The sequence below is a fragment of the Dipodomys merriami genome, unplaced genomic scaffold, assembly GCF_024711535.1.
Source record: "Dipodomys merriami isolate MVZ:Mamm:240054 unplaced genomic scaffold, mDipMer1.0.p SCAF_5, whole genome shotgun sequence".
Lineage (NCBI taxonomy): Eukaryota > Metazoa > Chordata > Mammalia > Rodentia > Heteromyidae > Dipodomys > Dipodomys merriami.
The window spans coordinates 33,165,958-33,192,366 of NW_027206068.1; the positions used below are offsets into that span (position 1 = coordinate 33,165,958).

The following is a 26,409-nucleotide window of genomic DNA, read 5'->3' on the forward strand; positions in this document are numbered from 1 at the left end:
TACTAAGTGAAGTAAGCCAGGCCCAAAGAAACATAGGTCCCATGGTTTCCCTTATTTGTAATAACTAGTATATGTCTAAGACAAGCAGAAAAGGTCAGATATGTTGATGTTAGGTGAAATGAACCCCAAGATAAGTATTCAAATGTTTTTTACTTTCATTCAATTGTTTCTAACATATTTATAAGATTATTTTTTTGTTGCTTTGTATGTCCCTCCCCCATGATATAACCCCTGCTTTCACTGTATTTGATGTTGGTATAATTTGTGGAGGGGAAGGGAAAAAACAAATCGTTTAAATAGGGATACAGGTGGACCCATTGCAACAATGAGATGTAAAAGATGCTATGTCGAAAACAAACTTTACAACTTTGGCTGTGGGGGGAGAGGGGAGATGGTTGGATGGGTGGGGTGGGATATGGGAAGGGTTAGGAAGGGGAAACAAAGGAGGAAGCAATGATACTTGATAAGAAATGTACTCATTATCTTGCCCATGTAATTGTAACTCCTCTGTACAGTATTTTCATAATAAAAAAATACTTCTTTCCTCCTTCAGTTACATACCTGATTAGTATAATCATCATGATTTGCCATCAAAAGAAACCCACCATCATCTAGAATCACACAATCCATTACCTGTTAAAATAAAAGTAGATTTTTAGGAAGAATATGGTATCTCATTATGATTAGGTTATCTATCTATCTATTCATATAAGGTATATGTTTAGGGAATTGTTATGAAATAAATTAAGGGCAAGTATCAATGTCAAAACTCCTTATCTTAATAATCTACCAATAGTCATATACTTAGGTTTTCCAATCAGTATGAATAAATCAGCAATAATCTTTTTTACAAGTTCTAAGTAATCTAAATGATCCAGAAAAATAGATAAACCAAAATGTTCAATAATTTACAATTATTTTAATGTTGAACATATGGTTATCATCCAAAACATATAAACATGTTAGTTACCATATTTGATATACTAGAAGAAAAAACAGCATAAAATTAATAACTTCTATATTTATGTATTTGAAACACACTGTTGAATGATAGGCAATTAAAGGCCAAAAAGTAAAACAAAATATGATCTGAAATCTAGAAAAACAAATCACACCCCATTTAAAATATATTACATGTTGGAAGCCAATTCAGTAACTGTTACCAAATAAAATTAAAATTTAAAGCACGCCATTCAAAGTTGGGAACATAATACACTATTTTCCTAAGTTGGAAGTAGTTTGCTTAAACCTTTGCTCTAAAGACAGCTGCCACCTTGCCTATGTAAGATAAGCAAGATATAAAAATTGTACAGGCAACTGGCTTATAATTTTGCCGAAGTGGAAGTAGTAGATGTGACCTGAGTCCATGACCTTCTTTGGAAGTAGCATACAGACACATAAATGGGCTTGAGTAGCTAATTGCATCACACTTTTTCAGTTAATTTATCCAACATTATTGTGATGATGATGCTAAGAATATCTTCAGTTTGTTTAATTTTGAACAAAGTTGGACCACATTTTTTGTTTCCATTTTCTTTTCCAATTTCATAAGCAAAAATAATCTTGTGTGTGTGTATGTGTGTGTGTGTGTGTGTGTGTGTGTGTGTGTGTGTGTGTGTGTGTGTGTGTGTGTGTGTGTGTGTGCACGAGCACGCTAGTACTGGAGCTTGAACTTGGGTACCTGGGAACCTTTCTGAGCATTTTTGCTCAAGGCTAGCATTCTACACTAAGCCACAGCTCCACTTGTGGCCTTTTGGAATTTAATTAAACATGAGTCTCAGATTTTTCCTGCCCAAGCTAGATTCAAACTGCAATCCTCAGATCTCAGACTCCTGAGTAGCTAGGATTACAGGTGTGATCAACCAGTGCCCAGCTCCAAGACAAGGTGATACTCAATACTTTCAAATGAAACTTTGTAATAAACTATGTTATATAAGGGCTCAGTTAAAATTATTTTCCAAAGCTATAGGGTAAACAACTTCAGAGAAAGTGTGAAACAACATAAAGGTAATTTTCACTGGAGACCAATCGGATGCTTTGTTAGAAAGTTCCCATTCAGAAATGGAGTTGGAGATAAATAAAAGAACAAAAGAACTTACTGTGATTGGAACTAAAGACAACATCATTTACATGAATATGACTATTTTTTTACCTTATCAAATGATGACTTATATTTTTTAAAAAGCTATTTGTTTTAGGACTTCAAATTAGATTAACCTCAAATCTATTAATTGGTTTACTTTTCCCTTATTTGAAGTTATAATTCTTAAATCTTTCTAATCATTGAAGGGATTTACCAAGGGATAATAACAAAAGAAAATATTGTAGTTTAATGTGTTTTAAAAGATTTTTCTTACATCACTGTTTCTTTTGCAGTCACATACTGGGCCAGCACACTGAAAAAAATATTATTTCAAAATTAAAGCATGCTAAATTTCAACTCTATTATATTAATTAGTAATACAGTATTCTAAAGCATTTGAAATAATTTATCAAACGTAACAGTGTCTAAGAAAAAAAGATACCAGTTTTGTGTTTAATATAAAAACTATCAACCAATATGTATCTAAACTAGATTGCTCATTTTCAAGTTAAAAATGTAAAATATTCTTCTATGCATTTATTGAATTAATGTTTAAAATAGAAACTTACATTTCAATGTATTAGCATTGCACATTTACCTTTCCAGTGTATAACACCCTTACCTTTTCACTAATTTTGAAGCTACTATGAATAGCATAAGAATTTCAAATATTATCTTACCGGATCCCTGATAGCAGTTTTGGTGAAATTCTCTATCCAGGAATTTACATCAATTTTAATTCCCACAACTAAAAAAAAAATGCAAATTAATTCAAAATCTTATTTTTTGAAATATCATATTTGCTATTAACAGCTTAAGTAATTTACAGAATTGAAAATAAATGTTGGATTGAATTTTTTTTTACAGAAATGTACTGGGGTAGTATTCTTTAAGAAATAATGCAAGTGGGGGGGGGGCGGGGAGGTTGGGTGGGGGGGTGGGGGGAGGATGGAAAGGGATGGGAAGGGGAAACAAAGGAGGAGGCTACAATGCTTGATAAGAAATGTACTCATTATCTTGCCCATGTAATTGTAACCCCTCTGTACAGTATTTTCACAACAAAAAAGATTGATATTAAAAAAATAATGCTAGTAGTACTTAAATTATTATCTAGCCAATTAATTTAAAAAATAGGAATTGATGGAAAAAACAAGGGATATATAATCTGAGTTCATTCTAATTGAGCTTTTAAAGAATTGGGCCAGTGAATCCAGTAAGTGATTAAAAAATGTATATTGAAAGAATAAATAGATCAGTGTGTTAGTTGGTAGGAGATGGGGGCAGATAGGTGCAGACCTGAGAAATAACAGATTAGGTAAATAAGAAATGAGTGATTGAGGGAGTGAAGGCACAAGTGAAAGATGAAGTCAATTCCATGTGTTAGACCACTGCCTTCCAAGGAAACAATCTCTATCTCCTCTTCCATCTGGCTTTCCTAATGACACACTCTTTTCTAAGCTATAAACAATACTGGATTGTATCCTGAAAAAAAATGCCTCATTTCTATCATTTGATTGTGATTGTATTCTCCCACTTTAGCACATATCCAATTCTCATCAATGAATGCTTATATTTTGTTCTGATTTGCTTGATTGATTTATTTTACCAACATTTTCCCCATGTTCTAAATAGCACATTTTTAATGCAACACTACCTAGTTCCCTTTGACACCATTGTGCCTAGTGTATAGATACAACATAATTAACCTTTTCTCTCTGTGATAGAAACTTACCTTTTATGTTAAATTATTACTTTTAGGTTTTCCCTTGGCCCATACTTTTGTGCATATATCTTTGAAAGGGGAAGAGACTTCTAGAGCAGAATGGCTAAGTCAATCCAAGATTTAATTTTTTATATTTAAATATTAAATATTACAGCAAATTGGTGTATATATTTTATCAAGCACATATACACATATACACTTCTTCGAAAAGTCATTAACTTTATAGTATCATTTTGATTTTAGTCCCAATTTCATTGGTAACTCATAATGTTATGTTCTTTTTGCAGACTTGTAAGTCTTTCAAGTTTATTTTGTTCGGAGTATTCTCATAAACTTTCTCATAAAAATGTATAGTCACATTTAATTTTAGTCACAGGTATGATAGCTATGCTTACCTGCAGGTTTAAGAAGCTTGCCTTGGATAGATATTTCTACAGCTTTGCTTACCATAATGCCTGACTCAAAGGGACCAGGCCCGCTTGCTAAAATAAAGAAACACAGATCAAGATCTATCATATTGTTGAACTTCTTTCTTTAGAGATGGTGTTCTGTTCATAAAGAGATGTGTGGCCTCTTCTTTGTCATTTCTTCCTTGTTTTACTAGTCTATTAGAAATGTCTCAGAAATGGTTTTGATTAATTTATTTGTGGGCATGAATTAAACATCATGGTTGCATCTAGTTCCACAATAAAATGTCTGTACATCAAATCTCAGCTCTGTAACCTTTGCTAACACATGGGGGAGGCTGCTAAAGAGAAAAGGGAAGGATGATCTTGGCTTCCTAAAGCTATCTTTACCTTGTATGTCCACAAACAAAGCTCTGAAATTCTCTGAGTTTCAGTTTCTTTATTTGCAAAAAGGAAAAGGAAAAATACCTATGCTCAAGCATGTTGAAAAAGCAAATTGGAAAGTTTAGAGAAAGAAACAGATAATATATTTTAAAATGTTTTTTTAATTTTCATAAATACCAAATTACTGAATTAATACTGAAAAATTCAGTTAATCAATTTGCTATACCTTATTTAATTCATTAAACAATTTTTTAATTTATTAGTTGTGATATGAGGAATTAACTACATATGTTTCTATTTATTATGCATGCCTGTTAGATATGCTAGCTATCCTTGTTGGATGACTTCTGGCTGTGTAACCATTTTAACCTCTTGAACTAAATAAATGTCTTTCCTGTTTTCCTGATATTTTGCATCTACCATATGATTTATAATGAATGACACTTGTGAGCAGTGAACATTAAATGTATTGATTTGGGGAGAGCAAGCAGTAGCAATGATTTGTTTTAAAAAGGAACTGAGAAAATGACTTCTACAGAATGAATACTTACTGTTAAAGATAGGAGCAGTGAACACATAGTTATCATTATCTAAGCTCCTTTTGTAGAAGCTTTCTTCATATGTTTCTGGGTTTTCTTGCCAATTTTCTCCAGCCCTAAGGAGGAAATAGCTCATAATTTGTATTCTTTAAACTATAAGATAACCTACTTTTCTCTTTGTGGACACATTGAGGTTGAGAAATGTGTCTACAACTCCAGTATGTCTAATGGAGTTAATGTTGATTGATAGTGTAAGTGACATGTATTCCTAAGCAATATATCAACATAACATTATATTAAGTATCAGAAAAACCTGACTCCTAGATTTACTGGTATTTTCTAGTCAGAAAATCATGGATAAGTCAGTTAAAAGGCTAATTAATAAAAAATAACCTTTGATGACTACTCTCCTCATTGCAAAGACAGTTCTTACGATAAACATAGAGAAGATGCATGAATAAACAGAGAAAATGGTAAGTGCCTCATTAACATTGTTGTAGATTACAAGCATGCTCACTGAACTCATTTAATTGTGTTTTTGGAGAAGTCATTTAAAACTCTTAAACTTTATAACAAATATATGACTGGCAACATTACCATTGAAAATGTTATTATATCCTGTGGCAAAAAGTGGAATATTGAGCTAATATAAACATTTCAAATGGATTTAATCTATCGACAATGATTGGCTTCTCTGAAGATGGCTTCCTTACATAACAATGTACCGATCCCTCGTACAAATCATTCCTGTGTCCTTTCTTTAATTTCTACATGTACTTTGAACTTACTCTTTGGGATAAACTCTGGTAACCCCACCATCCGTCACTACAAAGCGTGCTTTCACTCCCTTGCTGAAACAGAATACAGAAAGAAATTTTTGCTTGTTTTTTTAAATTAAACTTACGTTACATTACGTTAGGTGCTGGTGATATACCCTCCGTACCTCCCCCCCAAAAAATAAGTTTTTAGAATAATCAAGATAGAAATGCAAACTCATGTACTCAGAGTAAGTACTCAGAGGGAGTGTTCTAAAGGAATGTTATGTCATAGAAAATAAGGAGCTTCATTTTGAAAATCAAGTAGGAGTTAGCAGGAACCACAATGCAAACAAGACATCATTATCTATAGAGTAAAACATATTTATAGGGAGATTAGGGAAGAATACTGGTGTTAGGTGAAAGGAATACACAAGGCATAAGGGGAGAAAGAGGAGAATTTGCCAGGTGCTGGTGGCTCACGCCTATAATCCTAGCAACTCAGGAGGCTGAGATCTGAGGATCATGGGTCAAAGCCAGCCTGGGCAGAAAAGTCTGTGAGACTCTTATCTCCAGTTAACCAGCAGAAAAGCTTGAATTGGCAATGTGTTTCAAGTGGTAGAGTGCTCTCCTTGAGCTGAATAACTGAGGGACAGTGCCCAGGCCCAGAGCTCCACACTGGCCTCTCTTCCTCCCCCCCCCCCCAAAAAAAAGAGGAGAATTTCAAGTTTCAAATACAAGTTTCTAAAGAATGGCCCATTTATGATTGTTGACTTGGAAATCCACACTAGAGTCAGGGTCTAATTATGTAGTCTGCGCTGGCCTGAAATTCAGGATGCTCCTGACAGGGCTCCAAGTGCTAGTACCACACTTAGCTGAGGGTACCATCACTATCTTAAAATGAGTTATGCATTAGAAGATTGTGGCAGGTATGCTTCGCACAGAGAACAGACTGGAAGCAATAAAAACGTAATTACCCTTTTCTGTGATTTCTTAAAATGGGATTTTCAGGTGAAGATTATGAATAAGAAAACATTGTAAGGAGAAATAGCATTTAGTGACTGACTGGAAGAGGGATGGAGAAGAAGATGTCTTCTTAAGAATATGTATGCAAGATGCTACTATAAATCCAAGTAAATATTCAGAGTTTAATTTACTCCCTGTGATGTATAAAGTTGAGTAATGACAGATATTAGTACTGAAATATACTCTTAATTGAAAATGAAAATTGTCAACAATTGTGAAGTCATTTTCCTGAGAAATTATTATTAAAGGGAAATCACAAATTTTACATTTTGAAGCTTATTATCAAAAATTTCCCACAGAACAGCTAAAATGAAATGTACAGCACATATTTTTTAATTAATAGGAACACATACTCACATGTTTTTCTGCTTACTCCAATAATTCTGGACAAGTTCATTTGTAAAGCCTGCATCCAGCAAGACTCTATTAATCAGGTCTGTATTACCTAATACAGAAAGGGGGATATTTCCAGTTTATACTCACATATTTCAAAAATTCGAACAATAATGAAATAAATATCATTGCTGTTTTTAAAAATTAAGGTAGTAGATTACTTTAAACTTTAGTGAGAATTGTAATTTACCAATGGATTGAATACAATTTCTTTTGCAAACCAAAACAAACATGACTGTACTCCTTAAAGTATTTAGATCACAGATTTTATTCAACAATGCCTAGTTTCTACATAGTTTCAAATATTATTTGATTTTAAAAGATAAAAAATAATATGGCAAGAAATCTATAATATTTACCAGTGTCCAAAGCATATAAATGCCTTTTTTTTTTTTTACAGATGTGGGCTGTTTACTACAATTTCTAGTTCTTCACATGACTACATAGTCATCTCAACTGTTTCCTACTAAGTTTAAGGAGAAGCAAAGCACATGGTGAATGAAGGAACAAAACAGGTAAGTATGGATTTGACCTAAAGCACCTTGTTTAAACATATCTACACTTTTTTTAGGAACAAGAGACAGTGTGAAATTGATTGCAATTTCCAATATGTTCTGTAGTTTTATTTTATATGTCATGAGAAATAATTAGGATAAACTTATCTTGGAAAGGAGAATAAAGTTATTTCATAATTTTTATATCCAATTTAATGGAATAGCTAACAAATGGAATAGTTAAACAATTTTATTATTTCATTTGTAATGTTCTTACTTGATTTGCTTCTTTGATTGCAATTTTAAGATACAAAGTTCATTGTGATCAAAGTAGTTCAAACATAAAGATGATTGAATGATATTATGTTTGTTGTCTTTTGCATTACATCCATATAAAACTCATACAAATTGGAAGATATAAATACATTTATAAGATGTATCTGTTTTCTTCTATTTAACTGGAGCAATGTAATAAAAAAATCTTGAAAAGATCATTTAAAATTCAGTTTCCTAAATTTGAGAAGAGCTCTGGTGAGAATATTCTATTTGCATTTAACTTCATTCAAATATTGATTAATTCAAACTTTGAATCTCAATTAAGAATAAATGACATCTTTAAAACATAAAATCAAGGATCAGATGGTTTGAATATTAAAAATGATCAATTGGTTACATCTTACAATTATAATTCACAAAATAAACAAACCAACATACTAGTTTACTAATATGAAAATCATATAATATGAGAAGATCATATGAACAAAGACTTAATGGGTATGGATACAGCCATACAGAGGAAATTATTAAAAATTAACGCATACTTACATGATGGGTTGTTTGGTGTTTTTCTATCAATAAACTCATTGAAATTTAAAAGAAATTCAGTGTTATTGTCTGATAGTTTAAGATCACTGCAGTATTCTCTGGAAAAGAAAAACATATTTTATGAGGTTAGGATGTTTCCAGGGAATGTAGAATATAAGAAGCACTTTTTTTTTGGTTATACATGACCTTGCATGAACTTCTTGCTTATATGAATTTCTTTATCTCTATTAAAGCAGAATAACACTGGGTGCTGGTGGCTCATACCTGTAATCTTAGCTACTCAGGAAGCTGAGATCTGAGGATCACGGTTCAAAGCCAGCCTGGGCAGAAAAGTCTGTGAGACCCTTATCTCTAATTAACCACAAGAAAAACAGAGCTGGCGCTTCTCAAGTGGTAGAGTACTCTCCTTGAGCTGAAGAACTGAGGGACAGAGCCCAGGCCCAGAGTTCAAGCCCCACAACCAATCCCTGACTCCCTTCTCCCTCCCCCCACCCCCCCCCGCCAAAAAAAAAGCAGAATAACATGTCAGGAGTAGGTGAGGTAATTATAGGTAATCTATACTAAATGCCTAACAGCAGGACAGTTAGTGCTCAATACATATTAGGTTGTCTCATACACTTATCAATTATAAAGATTTCATAGTTTCATAAAGAAATTGAAATAAATGTAAAATATTCACTAGAATTTTTTACCCATTATATGTTAACATATTTTATTTTACTGAGATTTCTTTTTACTGGTACCTGGGAGGAGTCCTTTATGACACTGCCACACATGTATGTAATGCAGTCTATTAATCTCATCCCCATCTGTCTCCTTCATCCTCCTTCTCAGAACAGTTAAGCATGTCTCCACGTTCTACTTTCACCCAGACATATAAAGTATATACTCACATATTCTTCTTGAGAATTAGTATGTTTATAACTTGTGGGAGAATGTGGCATAGTTTTACATATTTGCAAAAAGTTTTCATTCCTGACTTGTACAAAATACAGATGAGTTATTCTCTGTATTCAGAGAACTATTTTGTTTTGGGACATTTAGAAAATATGAATCAGAATTCAGAAATTTGCTTATACAGAAATAAGAGTTACTCAGAATTTTATAAGTTCTCCTTAGGTTCTGAACAATGTGAAAAAAACACAAAAGCTTTCAGAAAATAATTTAGCTTAGATAAACAAGAATTACGTTCATTTTAAAACAGACTGACATGTGTTTGGGTCAAATGTTGATGAAATAAATAAAAATAAAGAACACTGAAGTTCTGAAGACTTTCAAATAATTTTAAGAACATGGAAATACGTTAAATACCTGGGCGCTCGTGGCTCACAGCTATAATCCTAGCTACTCAGTAGGCTGAGATTTGATAATCACAGTTCAAAACCAGCCCAGGCAAGACAGTCCCTGAGACTCCTATCTCCAATTAACCACCAGAAAACTGGACATGGCACTGTGGTTCAAATGGTAGAGAGCTTGCCTTGAGCTGAAGAGCTCAGGGATAATGCCCAGGCCCAGAGTTCAAGTACTACGACTAACAAAAAAAAAAAAAAAACAAAAAGGAAATAAGCTAAATATTATATTATCAGTGGAGAAAGGAGATTAAGTGGGAGAAGAATATAACCGAGTAAAAAGATGGTTAATATGTAAAATTTTATGAGACAACAAATTATATTACAATGCATTTTCCACCCAGTGCCACTGGCTCATGCCTGTCATCATAGCTACTCAGGAGTCTGAGCTTTGACAACTGTGGTACAAAGCCAGTCTGGGCAGGAAAGCCTGTGAGACTGTTTTCTTCAATAAACCAACAAAAAAGCTGGAAGTAGAGCTATGGATCAAATGGTGGCCTTAAGCAAAAAAATCTCAGGGAATGTCTCCAGGCCCTGAAATCCAGCCCCAGGACTGGCATAAAAATATCATAAAATAAAATCTATTTTTTCAGAAGGCTAATCTCATTATGAGATTAAACATCAAACATTAATTATGGGATTAAACATTATGAAACCAAATATTCCAGACATCTGTATAAATACACATATGCATACATATATATGATGATACATACTTATCTATGTATACCTGCTTGTACATAGAATATACATATATACATTATATAAGGTACATTTGAATGTGTGTTCACACACAATCAATTGTAAATATAAAAATGTCCTGTATATGTGTGTGCCACAGAAATCAAAGCCTACATCTGTCTTATTTATCATTGCAAAAATGACTTAGCATATTATCTGGAACACAGAGCTCAGCAAATATTAAGATGAATATACAGCCCACTTGTCCTGTTTTAAATTCATCTTCACTTCAATTTTATACTCTGACATAGAACTAGTCAAGGACAGCCTTATCTGAATTGAGAACTTTTTTTGAAAGCTTTACCCAGCAATTCAAGTTTCAACAAAGAACAACAAAATCAAACCAACCTTGGTGCTAAAAATGTGTAGCCAGATTCTTCAAAATTATCTGGCTTCAGGGTTTCTGAGTCTGTGAAGACAATGTTACAGTATTAGATAATCAATACAGAATATATCATCTAAGAGAGAGTCTATGACAATGTGAAAACATTAGAAAGAGTACCTAGTAAGAAAAATTAAAACTAGACTACTTACATCCTAAAGTTGAAACAAACAAACAAACAACAACAACAACAAAAGAACTGTAAAGGTCCTCAATGCTTCCCAATATAATAATAAAATTATACTAAAGATTAACTTCATTATTACAACAGATATAGCTGATAAAACATTTTCCATTTACTAGCCCTACAAATAATTGTTTAGAAAAAGAGATTAATATCTACAAAACATGAGGCATTACATCTAAAATATCCATAGAAAAGAGTATACTAGAATTATAAAGAACATGATTTTAATAAACTTTTGATTGCACTTAATGAATTAATAACATTCTTTATATTAGATTGATAGAATCTTCAATGTGAATTGAGTTGCATATGAAAATACAAGTATATTTTTCCCTCATTTTTGCTGCTTATGTTTGAGTGCTCATGGAGGAAAACCCAGCAAATGAGAAGCACAGAGGGTAAGATCCAATAGGAATGGAAATATCAGTGGAAATGTCAAATGTACTAAACAGAAAGAAATTGAGCAACAAGAAAATACTTGCCCTTCATTTTTCCCTTTTTTGCTGTAAATCCATCAGAAAGAGAAAGCAGGGAAACAAAAAAAAGAGGGTAAAGCGAAGGGGGGTCACAAACAATATTTTATTCAATGCCTTTCTTGAATAAAAATATTGTGCATAGATCAAAGGTTCATTTATGTACAGTTGTAGTCTGGAAAGAAAGACACATAGTTTTGAAGGCTGGGAGGTATGTCTGTCGATTTTACTAGAATACCCTCACTACTAAAGTTATTTCAAATGTCTGTTTGGCAAAGCAGCTAAGGCAGCTAAAATACTAAGGACGTCAACCTATGAACTAACAGAATAACGTACCAATCACCAGAGACTCACTACTCATCCCCTCCTTTACCAAGTAAAGTATTAGCTCATGCAAAATTGCAGCTTGTTAAAGGACCATCATATCTGTTATATGAAAGTACAAATTTAAGTGTATAGCTTATATTGTGATAGGTACAGTAGGTCTGCAAAACAACGACAACAAAAATCCTGACAGAAATGAAGGAAACTAAATTTACTTTGAAGTCGGATATAAAAAAATATCAGATATGGATTTTTAATTTAGTCCTAACAGAAAAATTTTAGACTGTTAATTTTAATATCCTTTTGTTCAAAGGATATGATGGTCATTTTACTTTACTAAATCTAGGTCCCCCAAAACAAAATAAGTATTAACAGCTTGAAATATGCACTAGTGTTTTAATAATTACTCCACATTCCACATGATGCTTAAAAAGAAACTAATCCATTTGAGTTACTGAGACATTAATTTGATTATGGAAAGAAGTTAATTGCCAAGCACAATATCATTCTGGCCAAATGCACAAAGGAAAAAAAAAGAAGAAAAGGAAAGATAAGAAAAGGAAAAGCTTTACTTGCACAGTGCCATGAATAGAAACCATGTTGATAATTAGCATTTAAAACATTTCACACCAGTTAGCACACCCTTAAGATGACAGTGACAGAGGACACAGCATTGCAATGATTCTACAAGCACATCGCAAGGCAGGGAAGGGTGATGGGGACTGCCAGTGAGACTGGAGTACCTGCTTATATTCTATCCATATAGAATATTTCTTGTTCCTTGCATGTTTGGAATGGGTTAGAATCATTGCTGTATATTTGTTAACAGCAGCACCTACTAAAATGTGTAAGCCTTGAGTATTCTAGAATGTAGACGTATTTAAACATCTGAGACTAAGAGATAACAAAGAGACCCTCAAGTTGCTTTCACAGTACTTACATCTGGCCTGAGTTATTGTCTCTTCTATTTTGGCTTTTATATAGTAAAAACTGTAGGTTGGTAATACCAAGGCCAAACTGCAATAGAAACAAGAGAAGCATAAACACAAACAAACAAAAATGAAACATAACTTAAAAAAAAAAAAGACACATCAAGATCATGGGAAAATCCAAAGGTCTTCCTCATAGGAAGGAAAGTAGATACTTCTTTGGCAAGAAAATGCATTCCGCAAATAGAGTACTTAATTAGGTTCTTGCCATGTAGTCATATAGCCCTCTAAAGGGTAGAGGATCAAGAAACATGGAAAATAAGCTACCTACTGCAGTCATAAGTTATCTAAGGAAAGCTTTTGATTCCCTACTATCCTCCTGAATGCTTTACACTATTAATATTGTCAAAAAAGAATACCATTAGCTATACATATATATTTAAGCAAACATGTCATACCACTTTGGATACTCTCTCATTAATATATGGTCTATATTTTTCAAAGAAAAATCATAAATGGAGAAGTATTATTGTTAGTATTTCACTGTTGCATACAGACATTGGGAATGTATTCTTTTGAGGGATTAAATGCCTACTATTTTAAAACTCTGATTCTTAGTCAAGTTCCCTCCTGTCTTCTGACAGGCAAATTCAGATATTTTATAGCATTAGTGTAGGGATTATCTCTGTGTTTCATTGCCTCTTACACAATTGCAAGAATAGTTGTACAAATGATTTAGTGTGCATATCCCATACGATTAAGTAGATTTATTATATACAACAGGAAATATATCTTCAGCTTCATAGTTTACAAAGCCCATGGGGTTAATCTATCTCCAGCTAGATGTCCTAAATAGAAGAGCATTTGAGTGCAAATCTTAGAACAAACTCAGAACAGGTTAGAAAACAAAGATTTCTAAGCATGCCTGTCATTATATCTAACACCTTAATAATTGGTTAAAATAAAAAGCTGCAAAGCAGATAACCTTACTTATTATGAAATGTCTAATTAATAAGACTTGTGATGTTTAGAACTGTTAAACAATCCAGTAGTCCCCTGATAATCCAACTCTATGCTAACCATATGTAATATGTAACATATAAAATGTAATCTTTCACAATGGCTAAAACTCAAAGGAGACACAACTAATGATCCTATATCCTCATTTGCAGTTGCAAATGACCTTTCCTACCCCAAAATTAGAAGAAAGCTACCGTGAAAAAAAAGCTACTGTGTGAAAAATATGACCATAGTTCTAAGATATCCAATGCAATTTCTTACAAAAAGATTCTTGACATTGCCAATTGTGTCACTGGACATTCACTTTCACGATTTCCCGCAAATAGTATTGGCTTGGGGGGAAAGATGTGCATTTGTAGGCATTTTGTTGTTCTAAGACATTTTGTAAATCATTTAGCTCATTCAAACCTCTGTATTCCAAGCTTCGAGGAGAGAAATCTAACATAGAGTCTTATTATATGCTATATAGACATGGACAATATAAACTAAGATAGATTATACATGTTCAGATTTTCCTTTTTAGGACTATAAATGGTAAATGAAAATATAATGATAAGAAAGGCAAGGTTTACTTGTTAAAATTTAATTATGCAGAAAAGATAGCAAAATGAGTCAAGGCTTGTTACCTCCAATTCCCAAAACTTTTACAATCATTAAGTAATTCATAGACTTTCCTTATGGGAAAAGGTCAGGGAAATAAAATGTTATGTAGAGTTAATGAAAATTTCTGCAATTTTTTATCGATAACTTCAAGTGGAAGCAGAAGGAAGAATTAAAATAAGCAATGCAATCAGTCTGAAAGCAAGATGACCTTTCACAATTCACTTGCCATTTATAAAATGGAGAGCAGAATTACTGAGCATTTGAAGACTGTCTCCTACAAATTTCTCTAGGGAAATTAGGGCATTTTTATTGCTCCATTGCCATTTATTGCTAAGAGAAACTTATAGTTAAAACTGATAACATTCTATTGTGTGAATGAGACACTGTCACTATGTGGGTTACATCTCATGGATCACACACACAAAGAAGTTTGGAAGCCCATGAGGAATACAATAGAAGCATTAAGACTGGGATATCAAAATCACATTGTACTGGCCTATATGACTGATGTTATTCATTGCCACAACCATTCAAAAGAAAAACGGCTATACTTATTTTTCAACGAAAGCCTACATTTGTTTCTTTCATATATTACCAAGTAGGACACAGTCTCAGCATATGAAATATTGTCTTTTCTTTCCATATAAAATTAATATATGAAGACTGATTTATTTCCTATTAGAGGCAAGTGTAATAAAGTGGATGGTTAGATGGTTGAGCCCATACAAGGTTTCTGTGACTCACGTAAGTATAGTCAATTAGGTTAAATGGACATAGTCTAATTTTCAACTCCATTATTTATTTCCATCAAAGTAAGCTCTTCATTAAAAGAGAGAAAATATTGAATCAAATGATTTGTTATGGTATTTAAAAATACAGTACCCAAGATTGATCAAGGTTTTAGATGACAGAAACCAGTTGTCTGAAATTTGATATCACCTTCAGTCCAAATGTATTTTTTCCTTGAGGTTAAATATTAAATTTTGTTCCAATTACTATTTGCGAATTTATTTGTGAAGATATTCAAGGAAATAATTATAATGGGACTAGAACTAGTTTAAGGATTTCAAAGCTAGAAACTTGGGAAGGGAAGGTGTGAGGAAAATATATGATGTGAGAAAGGTGAATCTCTTCAGAAAACAGTGAAATATGCATTGACAGAAATACCAGATCTGACAGGGCAGACAGGCGAGGCTAGGAATGTGTGATGTACATATCAGCTTTGGAAGTACTAATTTAATGTCTGCTAATAAGAAGCAATATTAAACTTGAAAAGCCACAACAATCTTGGCAACACTGTGGATATCATTTTGTGCATAAGGTAAAGAGTTTGATAATGTAAATTTTAAGACAATAAAAACACAATAAAATATAATGGAGTAGTTTAAACAGCTCCCAGACAGCCTTATGATGTCAAAAGAATCACCTCACACCTTCCTCATTTTCAAGGTCAAATAATGAAGTGTTTCTAATGCAGATTTTATTTATCTAAGCAACTAAGGCAAGTGCACATATCCACATTGTGCACACAATACTTTTTCTTTGAATTATCAAATCTTTAAAGGCCAAAGGTTTTCAGACTTTCTCTTTTTTCATATGTCATGACAGGTGTATCCAAAAACTGAAAGGTGACAATAATAAAAAAAATACATAAAGGAAGGAGAATAAGACATCCACAAAGATTGCAGAAATATATAGAAATACCTATGTAAAAGTTAGAGCTAGGAATTAATAGATGTTGAATATTTAAAATAGTCCTTCTGGCATTTCTAACTAAATTCTGGAGCTGAAGGAAGTGAAGAACTATCATGTAGAGTAGCATGATGTCAAGACTTTACCATCTCCTCTTGGAGACAAGTTCTGGCATTTCTAATTAAATCCTGGACCTGAAGGAAGTGAAGAACTATTATGTAGAATAGCATGATGTCAAGTCTTTACCATCTCCTCTTGGAGACAAGTCCTGTGGTAACAACAAAGTGCAGGTGTCCCCAACTTTCTAGTCTTCCCCTCTCCCACACCACTACTAAGTTATATGTGTCCAACAGAGTCAGGAGGAAGGAGCAAAAGAAAAAGAACCTATCCATTTCAATAATAGTCATCACATGTAAGCCTAAAACATCTCGGTTCATTGTTGCTGCCAAAGTTTTGGACATCATTGTATAATTTGACAAGATCAAGAAGATTAGAAACTCATTCAATATAAAAATTCTCAAATTCTTCAAATTAAACACTTTCAATTCTATATAGTTTTATATTGATCCTATTGTATGTTAGAAGTTAGTAATTCTTAGAAGCTGGTAATGAAGACATGAATGAAGTAGGGAACATCCCCTGCTCTATTAATAAAAAAAAAAAAGGTAAATAATAGAAATAAATCTCTAAATAGGTGAAGTGTGTTGTGGATAAGGTAAAATGACAAATCGTGGTAGGTGTTATAGAAAATACAAAGTAGAGGAGAGAGACAGGGAATATAGTGAGGTACTTACTATTTGAATGAAATGATTAGAAAAGGCCTTTATAAGGTGACAAAAAGAAGCCAAGCACCCATGGCTCATGCCTGTAATCCTAGATAGTCAGGAGGCTGAAAGCTGAGGATCATGGTTCAAAGCCAGCCCAGGCAGAAAAGTCTGTGAGACTCTTATCTCCAATAAACCACTCAGAAAACCGGAAGTGGCGCTGTGGCTCAAGTGGTAGAGTGGTAGCCTTAAGCTGAAGAGCTGAAGGACGGTGCCCAGGCTCAGAGTTCAAGTCCCACGACTGACCCTTCCCCACTACCCCCCCCCAAAAAAAAGAAAACAAAAAGCACATAAAAGCATGAAAAAGATGAGGATATGAGTATTGGAAATTCATTATAGAGAGAAATGACTTCAGGTTCAGAGATCCTGAGGCTGAGTAGTAGCAGTGTTTATAAAGACTGGAAAAGAGCATGATATAGTTAACCAGAAGGTATCCGTGAAAGATTTGAGGGGCAAAAGTATGAACAACATTGATCAATGTGAATGTAGGAGACTGCAGGGAGAGGGGGAAAAGAGGGAGGAAGAGAAGGAAGACGAGAAGGAAGGAGAGAGAGAGAGAGAGGAGACAGATACAGAGACCATACAAAGACAGCTTATATTCATATGAATCTCAGAGTTTTGAAAAGTCAGAACCACAGGGAAAGCAGTGAGCTTTCTTTATACTCAAGAAAGTAAAGGAGAAGCTCAACAAATTTGAAGAAACAATATTTTGAAGAAAGATTATTGAATATTAGGGCTGTCCAGTTTTCCAAGGCCCAGCCAACGAGAGGGATCAGGACGTCACTGAACAGCTATTTTGTGTGGGTAAATAAATGAGAGCAACTATACATTTTATGTCAAATACCATGTCAAGAAAATACACTTTAACTTTTTGTCAATTTGCAACTCAAATGTAATGTAAGGGAAATGAGTTAAAAGTGACTTAAGCTTAAAAATTTAGTCAGAGGAAGTAGTAAGTTCAAACTATTATAAAGATTTTACAAAATTTTATTACTTAGATAATCATTCAAAGTATGTGGATTTATGTCACATATATTTCTGTTTCTAAATTTTATATTGTTATCTTTTTTTCCCCATCTTTATGTCCTATAAATAACACTCCAGTAATTTTTGAACTCTTGGCCTGGATTGTGCCCCTGAGCTTCTTTGGTTCAAGGCTAGGGCTCTACATTTTGAGCCACAGCAACACTTCAGGTTTTTTGGTAACTAATTTGAGATAAGAGTTTCACAGTCTGTTCTATCCAGGCTGATTTTAACCTCGACCCCCAAGCTCAGCCCCTGAGTAGGATTACAGGCATGAGTCACCAGTACCCCACTAATGTTCTCTAATGAGCATTATATTGAAAACAGGTTATGAAAATACAAAGACAACATCTAACCGTTAAAAATTGTCTACTGAGGATAAGAAGCCAATAAGCTCGTTAATATCATTAATTACCTGTAGTCTGTGCCATTGACTGGTGTCCATGTGTATGTCCTGTTTCCTTTGTCAATATATCTCTAGAAAAAAATAGTTTGGCATAGTTATTAGCACCTTCACATGTATTCATATTTATCTGCATAATTTTCTATGAAGAGTAGAGCTATTTTATAACAGATTATTATTAACAATTTTGTTTCTGGTACAGGGATTTGAACTCAGGGCCCTACACCTTGGCATTTTTGCTCATGTTGGTGCTCTACCACTTAAGCCACACCTCTAGTCTGTAATAACATCTTATAAATCTTGTGATCCATCAGTACTTATACACTACTTATACACAAATAAATGATATATTCTATATACTTATTGTGTTACATATATATATGAAATAAAATTGTAGAACACACTAAGTACACAAATGATGACACTTTCACCCATATTTTCATTTTAATAGCATGACTTAGTTGTAAAGAGGAGTTTCATTTTGTTACATCCATATATGCATACAATGCTCCTTAAACAGACTTGTCCCTCCATCATTCTCCCTTTCCTCCCTTCTGTAAGCAGTTTCAACATGCTTCATCGTTCTATTTTCACAGGTGTGCCTAAAATATTTTGGCTACAATTATCTCCCTTCTCCTTCTCCATTTGTCTCCTCTTTCTACTAATATTCTGCACTCTGACAAGACCTGCTTTATATATGAATCATTCATTTTTTTTGTACACACTAATTGTTCAAAGAAATTTTGATAGTATTCACAAATACATATATAATGTTTGTGAAAGATACACAACTCATCAGGATAAAATCTTAATATTCATTCCAAAAGCTTGAAAGCAACATTTCCTGAAAACATTAATAATGAAATAAGACTATAAAATATGGGACAAGGCTCAAATATTTCCATATTTGCATATATGTAAAAGCAAATGATTATAGCAGCAAATGATTATGATTGGCATATTACTGTTAAACCACTATTGACATTCTGATGACAATTATAACAAGCTAGTTAGTGTCACTGATGGTTAGACAAACATTAGATCTCCTAGGAAAAAGAAGCCCAGAGTTAAAGAACTTCATGAATATAGAACCTTTCTTCTATTTGATAGCAAATAAGATTTTTTTTACATTATCCATATTATCACCCTCACCACTATAACATTACAGAAGTGTTACTCAGAATTAGTCACTTTGTTCAGTACCTTACTGTTATGTCTTATTTATTACAACAGCTAGAGTAGATATTATTTCCCATAACTTGCTGACAAAGAAATAAGCCTTAAAGTAGAGGTAAGGTACTTAAATTTGCAAGGTAAAGAAAAACATACCAAATACACAGAATTTGTTGTTGTTTTGCTTTGGCTTTATGATTTTTATTTGTTGTTGTTGTTTAGACAATGCTGAGGATCAAGTTTTGGGGTTCACAAACACTGGGCAATTACTCTGTTAATAATCCACAATCCAGTTCATTAAATCGATTTTTATGACATAATTTTGCTCCTGTACAACAAATACCTGTATGGCCATGTATGTGATTATGTGCATGCATTTGGGTAAGTGTGTGTTTCTGTGCTGAATTGAAAGGATATAGGCAAATTGATTAAGAGGTTTATGATCTAATAAACAATAAAATTTAAAAGACAATGTTTGTATATTTACTACTATTCATAATAAAACATGACAAACTAGTGTTGTCCAACAGGTTAAAAATACTAAATTTAGAAATAAAATATTAAATAATTTTCTCAATTTTTGTAACAGAAATCATAATCTTTTTTCTGTTTGAGTCATAAGAAAGCAAATAAATAAGTAATTTTAAACATATTTTATACTTAGTTTCTTAAATCCAGAAATTTATTTTTCCATTCTTAGTAAATTTGACAAGATGGCTTTCTGAGGAAATTTTAAATCACAAGCAATTACAGTGCTTTTGTTTTTGTTTTTGGTGCCAGTCTTGGGGCTTGAACTCAGGGCCTGGATGGGGTCTCTAAGTATTTTTGGTTCAAGGCTAGCACTCTATTGCTTAACCACAGATTCATTTCCATCTTTTTTTTTGCGGGGGTAGTTTATTGGAGACAAGAGTTTTGGGGCTGGGAAGGTGGCTCTGGGGCTGGGAAGGTGGCTCAGTGGTAGAGCGCTTGCCTTGAATGCATGAGGCCCTGGGTTTGACTCCTCAGCACCACATAAGCAGAAAAAAAAAAAAAGCCAGAAGTGGCACTGTGGCTCAAGTGGTAGAGTGCTAGCCTTGAGCTGAAGAGCTGAGGGACAGAGGCCAGGCCCAGAGTTCACGCCCCACGACAGGAAACCACCCCCCCCCCCGGAAAAAAAAAAAGTTTCATGGACTTTCCTGCTTGCATTGGCTTCAAACTGTGATTCTTAGATCTCAGCCTCCTCAGTTGTTAAGATTATTGTCATGAGCTAACATTGTGAGGTAGAGGCGATATTTTAATAAAATAATTATGTACATGTTTTTTGTTTTCTGGAAATAGCAGAGGTTATGTTTCCTAGGCCCATCTTAGAGAATGATCTTCTAAAGAGTTAGAGAGGAAAATATATGTCTAAAAAAGTAAAGGATGTTGCTGGGCATTTGTGTCTCACATCTATAATTCTAGCTGCTTAGGAGGCTGGTAATGGGAGGAATGAGTTTGAGGCCAGTCTAGGCCGTAAAGTTCATCAGACTCCTTCTCAATGTGTAGTTGGGCTCAGGGCAAGCACTTGTCTTCCCAGGATGCATGGAATGCTGAGACTGTGTGGATAAAGACTGCAGGCTAGCCCAGGCAGAAAGATCACAAAACTCCATCTCTGTGATCCCAATGATGAAGCAAAGCCTAAAAGTAGGCAGATCATGGCTCAAGTACATGCTGATGAAAAGCAATTCCTACCTCAAAATAATCAATTAACATACACACACACACACACACACACACACACACACACACACACATAGTGGCTCAAGTAGTACAGTTTCAGCTTAAGTAAACATAATACCCTGAGTTCAAATATTTTTACTGCTCTCCACCACAGAAAAAGATTTTAAGACAAAATATATGAATTATGTATAAAAACTTGAACTTCCAGGCACAAAAGTTTGTGAGTTTTCTAGAGTTTTGGACCATTTCAAATAAGCAAATATCTGTTTTGATTTTCTATATGACTGAAGATGGACAGGTATCTGCTCATTTATAAGTATCTCTGGAGTATTGAGCAATGGAAGTTTATTATAGACCTCAGTGGTTATTCAGAGTATGGTTTGGTTGTTCATGAATTTCAGATTTACTAGTAGAATAATACGGTACATTGCTGGATGCTGGTGGCTCATGGCTGTAATCCTAGCTACTTAGAAGGCTGAGATCTGAGGATTGTGATTCAAAGCCAGCCCAGCAGGAAAGTCCCTGAGACTCTAATCTCCAATTAGCCACCAGAAAACTGGAAGTGGTGCTGTGGTTCACGTAGTAGGGTGCTAGCCTTGAGCTGAAGAGTTGAGAGATAGCACCCAGGCCCAGAGTTCAAGAACCACAACCAACAAAAAGAAAAGAAAAGAAAAGAAAAGTAAGGCACATAAACAGTGAAAAGAGATAAATCAAGCCAGAAAAATTAAAACAAAAACCTAAAATGTGGACTATAATAATTAGAATATCTACACATGTGATTCAGCTTAATACAGGTATTAAATGTAACCTTAAATTTTTCATTATTTTGATTGTAATCCAGTCTCTTTTGCATGCTAGACAAGGCACATTTCACTAAGCCACATTCTCAACCCAATGTCTTAAATATGGTTTATAGTCATAAACCATCTAGCTAGGCATAAAACACAGCTTTCAGATATGGTTTTTAAAGAGCATATTGTTAATGCTATAGGAATACATTGAAATGCCTAAACAACTTTATTTCAAAAATGTAAATAGTTAAAAATATCTTGGCCACATATTGATGGCTTATGGGAATAATTCTAACTACTCAGGAGGCTGTGATGCAGAGGATCAAGGTTCAAAGCCAACCACAAAAGAAAAGTCCTTGAAACTTCATCTCCCAAATAAGAAGAAGCAGAGCTGGAAGGCATGGCTCAAATATTAAAAGGTCAGCCAAGGTAGCATCTGACCCAGAGTTAGAGCACAATACCAGAAAATAAAAATCCAAATGAAATCCTCCAGTTAAAGAAGTACCTTGAGAAATAAGGGAATTGTGTTATTAAAGACATCCCTATTTATAAGAAAAGGCTAGAGTAATAGAAAGTTAGATTACCAACATCAACCATTTTTTATACACAATTACAAGAATAAGCCTGAATTAATTCTTACCTCATCTTGAGATTTAACCAGAGTTCTGAAGGTTTTTTCTCCACTCTCCCCATCTATCATCTTATTTCGAATCTAAAGGAGAATGAGTAATTAGTTTAATTCACTAATTTGAAACATTACTATCAAAAGAGTAATCACTTGTCATTTGGCTGGCAATATTTAAGTGAAAGTAGCCACAAAATTGTAACCCCCCTTCTACAGCCAATCAAAATCCAGAAAAATACTCACTGAATTAGAAATAATATGTATTTACAAAACTAACAATATGGCATAGCTCATATGTCTATTTCACTCAAATAACCAAGTTCATGTGAGAAAGTATAATTATTTCTCATTATTTTTACTTATTATAACTAGTACCTCCTAAAAGTATAGGAGACAGAATTTTGAAGACCTATGAAGATTTAATTGATTACAATTCAATTTACTTAGGGCAGTCTCCCAAAACCTTAAAAATGATCAAGTCACATACATTCACAGAATATCCCAGTCCTACTGGGAAATTCTCAGAATTTCCTTTAACTTCTTTTTCATTTTGTATAACATTAATGTTTCATATTGGAGGTTTTGGAGTATACATAAGTGAAAAAATGGTGTGATGAAAGACATCATTTACATTTGAAGAATATTTGATGAATCTACCTTGGTTAAAATATTTCACATCTGAAAGTGAAGAGCAGATAATAAAAGTTCCTTGTGTAAGTTGAATGTCCATTCTGAGTTGCTCAAAAACAACAGAATTTTTTACAAACCAGGCCCTTTTCTAAATTCTTAATGTTATTTTATTCAGTCAATATGTTGCTTGACAGTTGAAAAATGAGACTAGAGGTGCTATTTGGATTATGATGATGACTCAATGGTAGTAAAAGGAAAGACACCAATCTCTTTACCATGGGACTTGATCTCACATCATTATGCCAAATATTTTACAACAAATATTCTTTAATCAACTAAAACACTCCAGTACTCTGCTGATAAAAAAATTAACTCATCTGGCTGTATGATGAAGTAAATGTATAAATCAAGTATAAATGTAAATATGCTGTAATGAGTTATAATAAAAGAAATATGAAGCTGAGTGCCTGTGGCTTATGTAAATAATCCTAGCAACTCAGGAGAATAAGATCTGAGGGCAGTAGCTAGAAGCCAGCCTGGGCAGTAAAGTGCCTGGGAGTCTTATCTTGAATAACCAACCAAAGTTGGAACTGTGGCTCCTAGGGTACTAGCCTTAAGCAACCTAAGGAACGGTACCTAGGCCCTAAGTTCAAGCCTAATAGTGGCACAGAAGAAGAGAAAGCAAAGAAATAGAAATAGGGTAATCTACAAAGGTAAAAGAAACAAATAATCCAGCAGAACAATACTAAAAGTCTGTGATCTAGAAAGTAAAGGCCTGGCTCTGCTGCTTACTCTCTGAGTAGGTATAGATTATTTATCTTCTTTGTGTTTCAAACATGGCCTTTGGACAACCAACATAATATTAATAATGATAATAACATTTCATAGGCCCTTGACATCCATTTAATAAGTTATCTTCATTATTAAAATAATTATTTTTATGATAACTAAAGGTCCTCAGAGGAGATGACATGTAACTATGTCTTCAAAATATAGTAGACATTTGCTTTCAAAGTGTCCTCAGGCATTACAGCTTCTTTCCCAGTTTACTCTCCTGTCACTTGATTGGATGGTTAGATCCCCTCAAACTCCTCTCAAATTCACAGCATCATTAAGCTCTACTTTTTTTTTTATTAAAATGTATTTTTTTGCATTGAAAGAGTTACGCTCTATCTAAAACAGTTAATTTTTATCTTTAAGTAGTTTTCTACAAAGGTTTCAATTCAACATTTCAGTCTGTGAGTAAAAACAAGCGTTACCACTTCCAGCATGTTCTTACATTTCTCCCAACCTAATTGCCCCTCAAGTGACCTTGTTCCATATTCACGTATGTACATGGAATATTATGACTGCATTTGCCTACCCTGCCTCTCTCCATTCATTTCTCTTTCCTCTTCACCTCATCTACCCTTGACAAAACATGTTAAATGAGAAGGAAAAAAAAAAAAAACTAAGGCCACACTCAAATATTCTTTTCTTCTCATGGGGATAATTTTGGGGATGAGGACAGTGGTGCAGGATTTCCATGCTATAGCTATGATCAGGAACTTGTAAAAGGAAGACTCCAGTGTCAGAGTTGAGGTCATATTTCATCCTGAATGCACTCACCTCAACTTTAATATCATTTTCTAACTCTGCATCAAGGAAATCCAGTGTGACTGGCTCCTGAGATTTGGGGTTCTACAGAGAAGACAATAATACTTAAGTAAATATAATATTATAAATTATGCTACCGACAGAGTAATTCAATGAATATTTAAATACAAAATTAATTCTGTTAAAATACTTACCTAAAAGACATTAATAATTATATGAACTTTTCTTCTTTCATATGTATATGTATATAAGTAGCCAAAGATAGAAGTTAGTTTTAAGTGCAGCAGACAAACTGCTAAACATTATCAACTGAAATCTGCTATTTCAACTGAAGCCCAACTAGAAATAAATTCTAGGCTCACTGAGCATATTTTCTACTTTAACATCTACCACCTTTTCCTGGTATATCAATGTTCACTGTGGAAAAAATCAGATTACACACTTGTATAATTGCATCAAATAATACTGCAACCTTGATTCATTTATCTAATATGATATTATCACTTTTAAAATACAAAAATGAGATTATTTGACTATTTAATATGCAAACTGTATGAATCCTCATTGCAATACTTGTTATATAACATGGTGTACTAGAATTTCCAAAGTACTCTAAATAACAAAACCTTAATAGATGCATACAAATTTTATAATTTCAAATTTTAGAAACTGTTACAATAACTATTTTCCATATAGTTAACAATAACTATTTTCCATATAGTTAACAGTTAACTATAAGCCAGCAACAAATGTAGACCTCAAATAGTGTAAAGATACCTGAAATTTTAAGTTTCAGATTTGAAATTTGCTTTAAACACAATTCTAGTATGATAGGCCTCCCAAACAATATCAATAGGTTAAAAATATACTTAAACAAAGGATATCCAATTTAGATATGGAATGACAGAGTACATGAGATAAGATTGTTTCTTCATGATGATAAAATAATTCCTTTAAGAAGTAATTCCAACCAATCAATGTTTGATCTTATGGTTTATGATATATAAAAATTTTGCAAAGTAAAAGTATAATCGTTGGTGTCTTTTGTAATATAAGAAATATTGACTGCTTAGACTAAATCTATTAATAATCAGTGGGTTGTGGAAGTCAAAAAATACATATTTGATTTTTTTTCCAAAGGTGAAAATAGTAAACATTGTTTGGATGGATTGTTTTTGTTTTAAAGCAAATATTCACTTGAAATGTAGCAGAAAACACTAATACTGAAAATACCTCAGTTTGTTTATAAAATTAAATCCTACAATCTTAAATCCTTTTTAACCTTTGGTTATAAAAGTAAATTTACAAAGTCCCTAA

General features: G+C 33.4%; 1 protein-coding gene across 6 annotated transcripts in view; it reads right to left on the reverse strand.

Moving 5' to 3' along the window:
* Cacna2d1 (calcium voltage-gated channel auxiliary subunit alpha2delta 1) overlaps window positions 1-26,409 on the reverse strand; it is a 368,458-nt gene that overhangs the window by 16,905 nt on the left and 325,144 nt on the right. For 2 of the 6 annotated variants that reach the window (XM_069996361.1, XM_069996357.1), the window contains 14 exons: window positions 25,105-25,176; window positions 22,882-22,953; window positions 18,592-18,653; window positions 13,026-13,102; window positions 11,771-11,791; window positions 11,068-11,128; window positions 8,630-8,727; window positions 7,275-7,362; window positions 5,925-5,987; window positions 5,149-5,252; window positions 4,202-4,288; window positions 2,764-2,831; window positions 2,358-2,396; window positions 562-633 (listed from right to left, as the gene is read on the reverse strand). In XM_069996361.1, the coding sequence (XP_069852462.1) occupies window positions 562-633; window positions 2,358-2,396; window positions 2,764-2,831; window positions 4,202-4,288; window positions 5,149-5,252; window positions 5,925-5,987; window positions 7,275-7,362; window positions 8,630-8,727; window positions 11,068-11,128; window positions 11,771-11,791; window positions 13,026-13,102; window positions 18,592-18,653; window positions 22,882-22,953; window positions 25,105-25,176 (984 nt within the window). The remainder of the gene's footprint in view (window positions 1-561; window positions 634-2,357; window positions 2,397-2,763; window positions 2,832-4,201; window positions 4,289-5,148; window positions 5,253-5,924; window positions 5,988-7,274; window positions 7,363-8,629; window positions 8,728-11,067; window positions 11,129-11,770; window positions 11,792-13,025; window positions 13,103-18,591; window positions 18,654-22,881; window positions 22,954-25,104; window positions 25,177-26,409) is intronic. The other 4 variants (XM_069996362.1, XM_069996359.1, XM_069996358.1 and 1 more) reach the window with 3 other exon arrangements.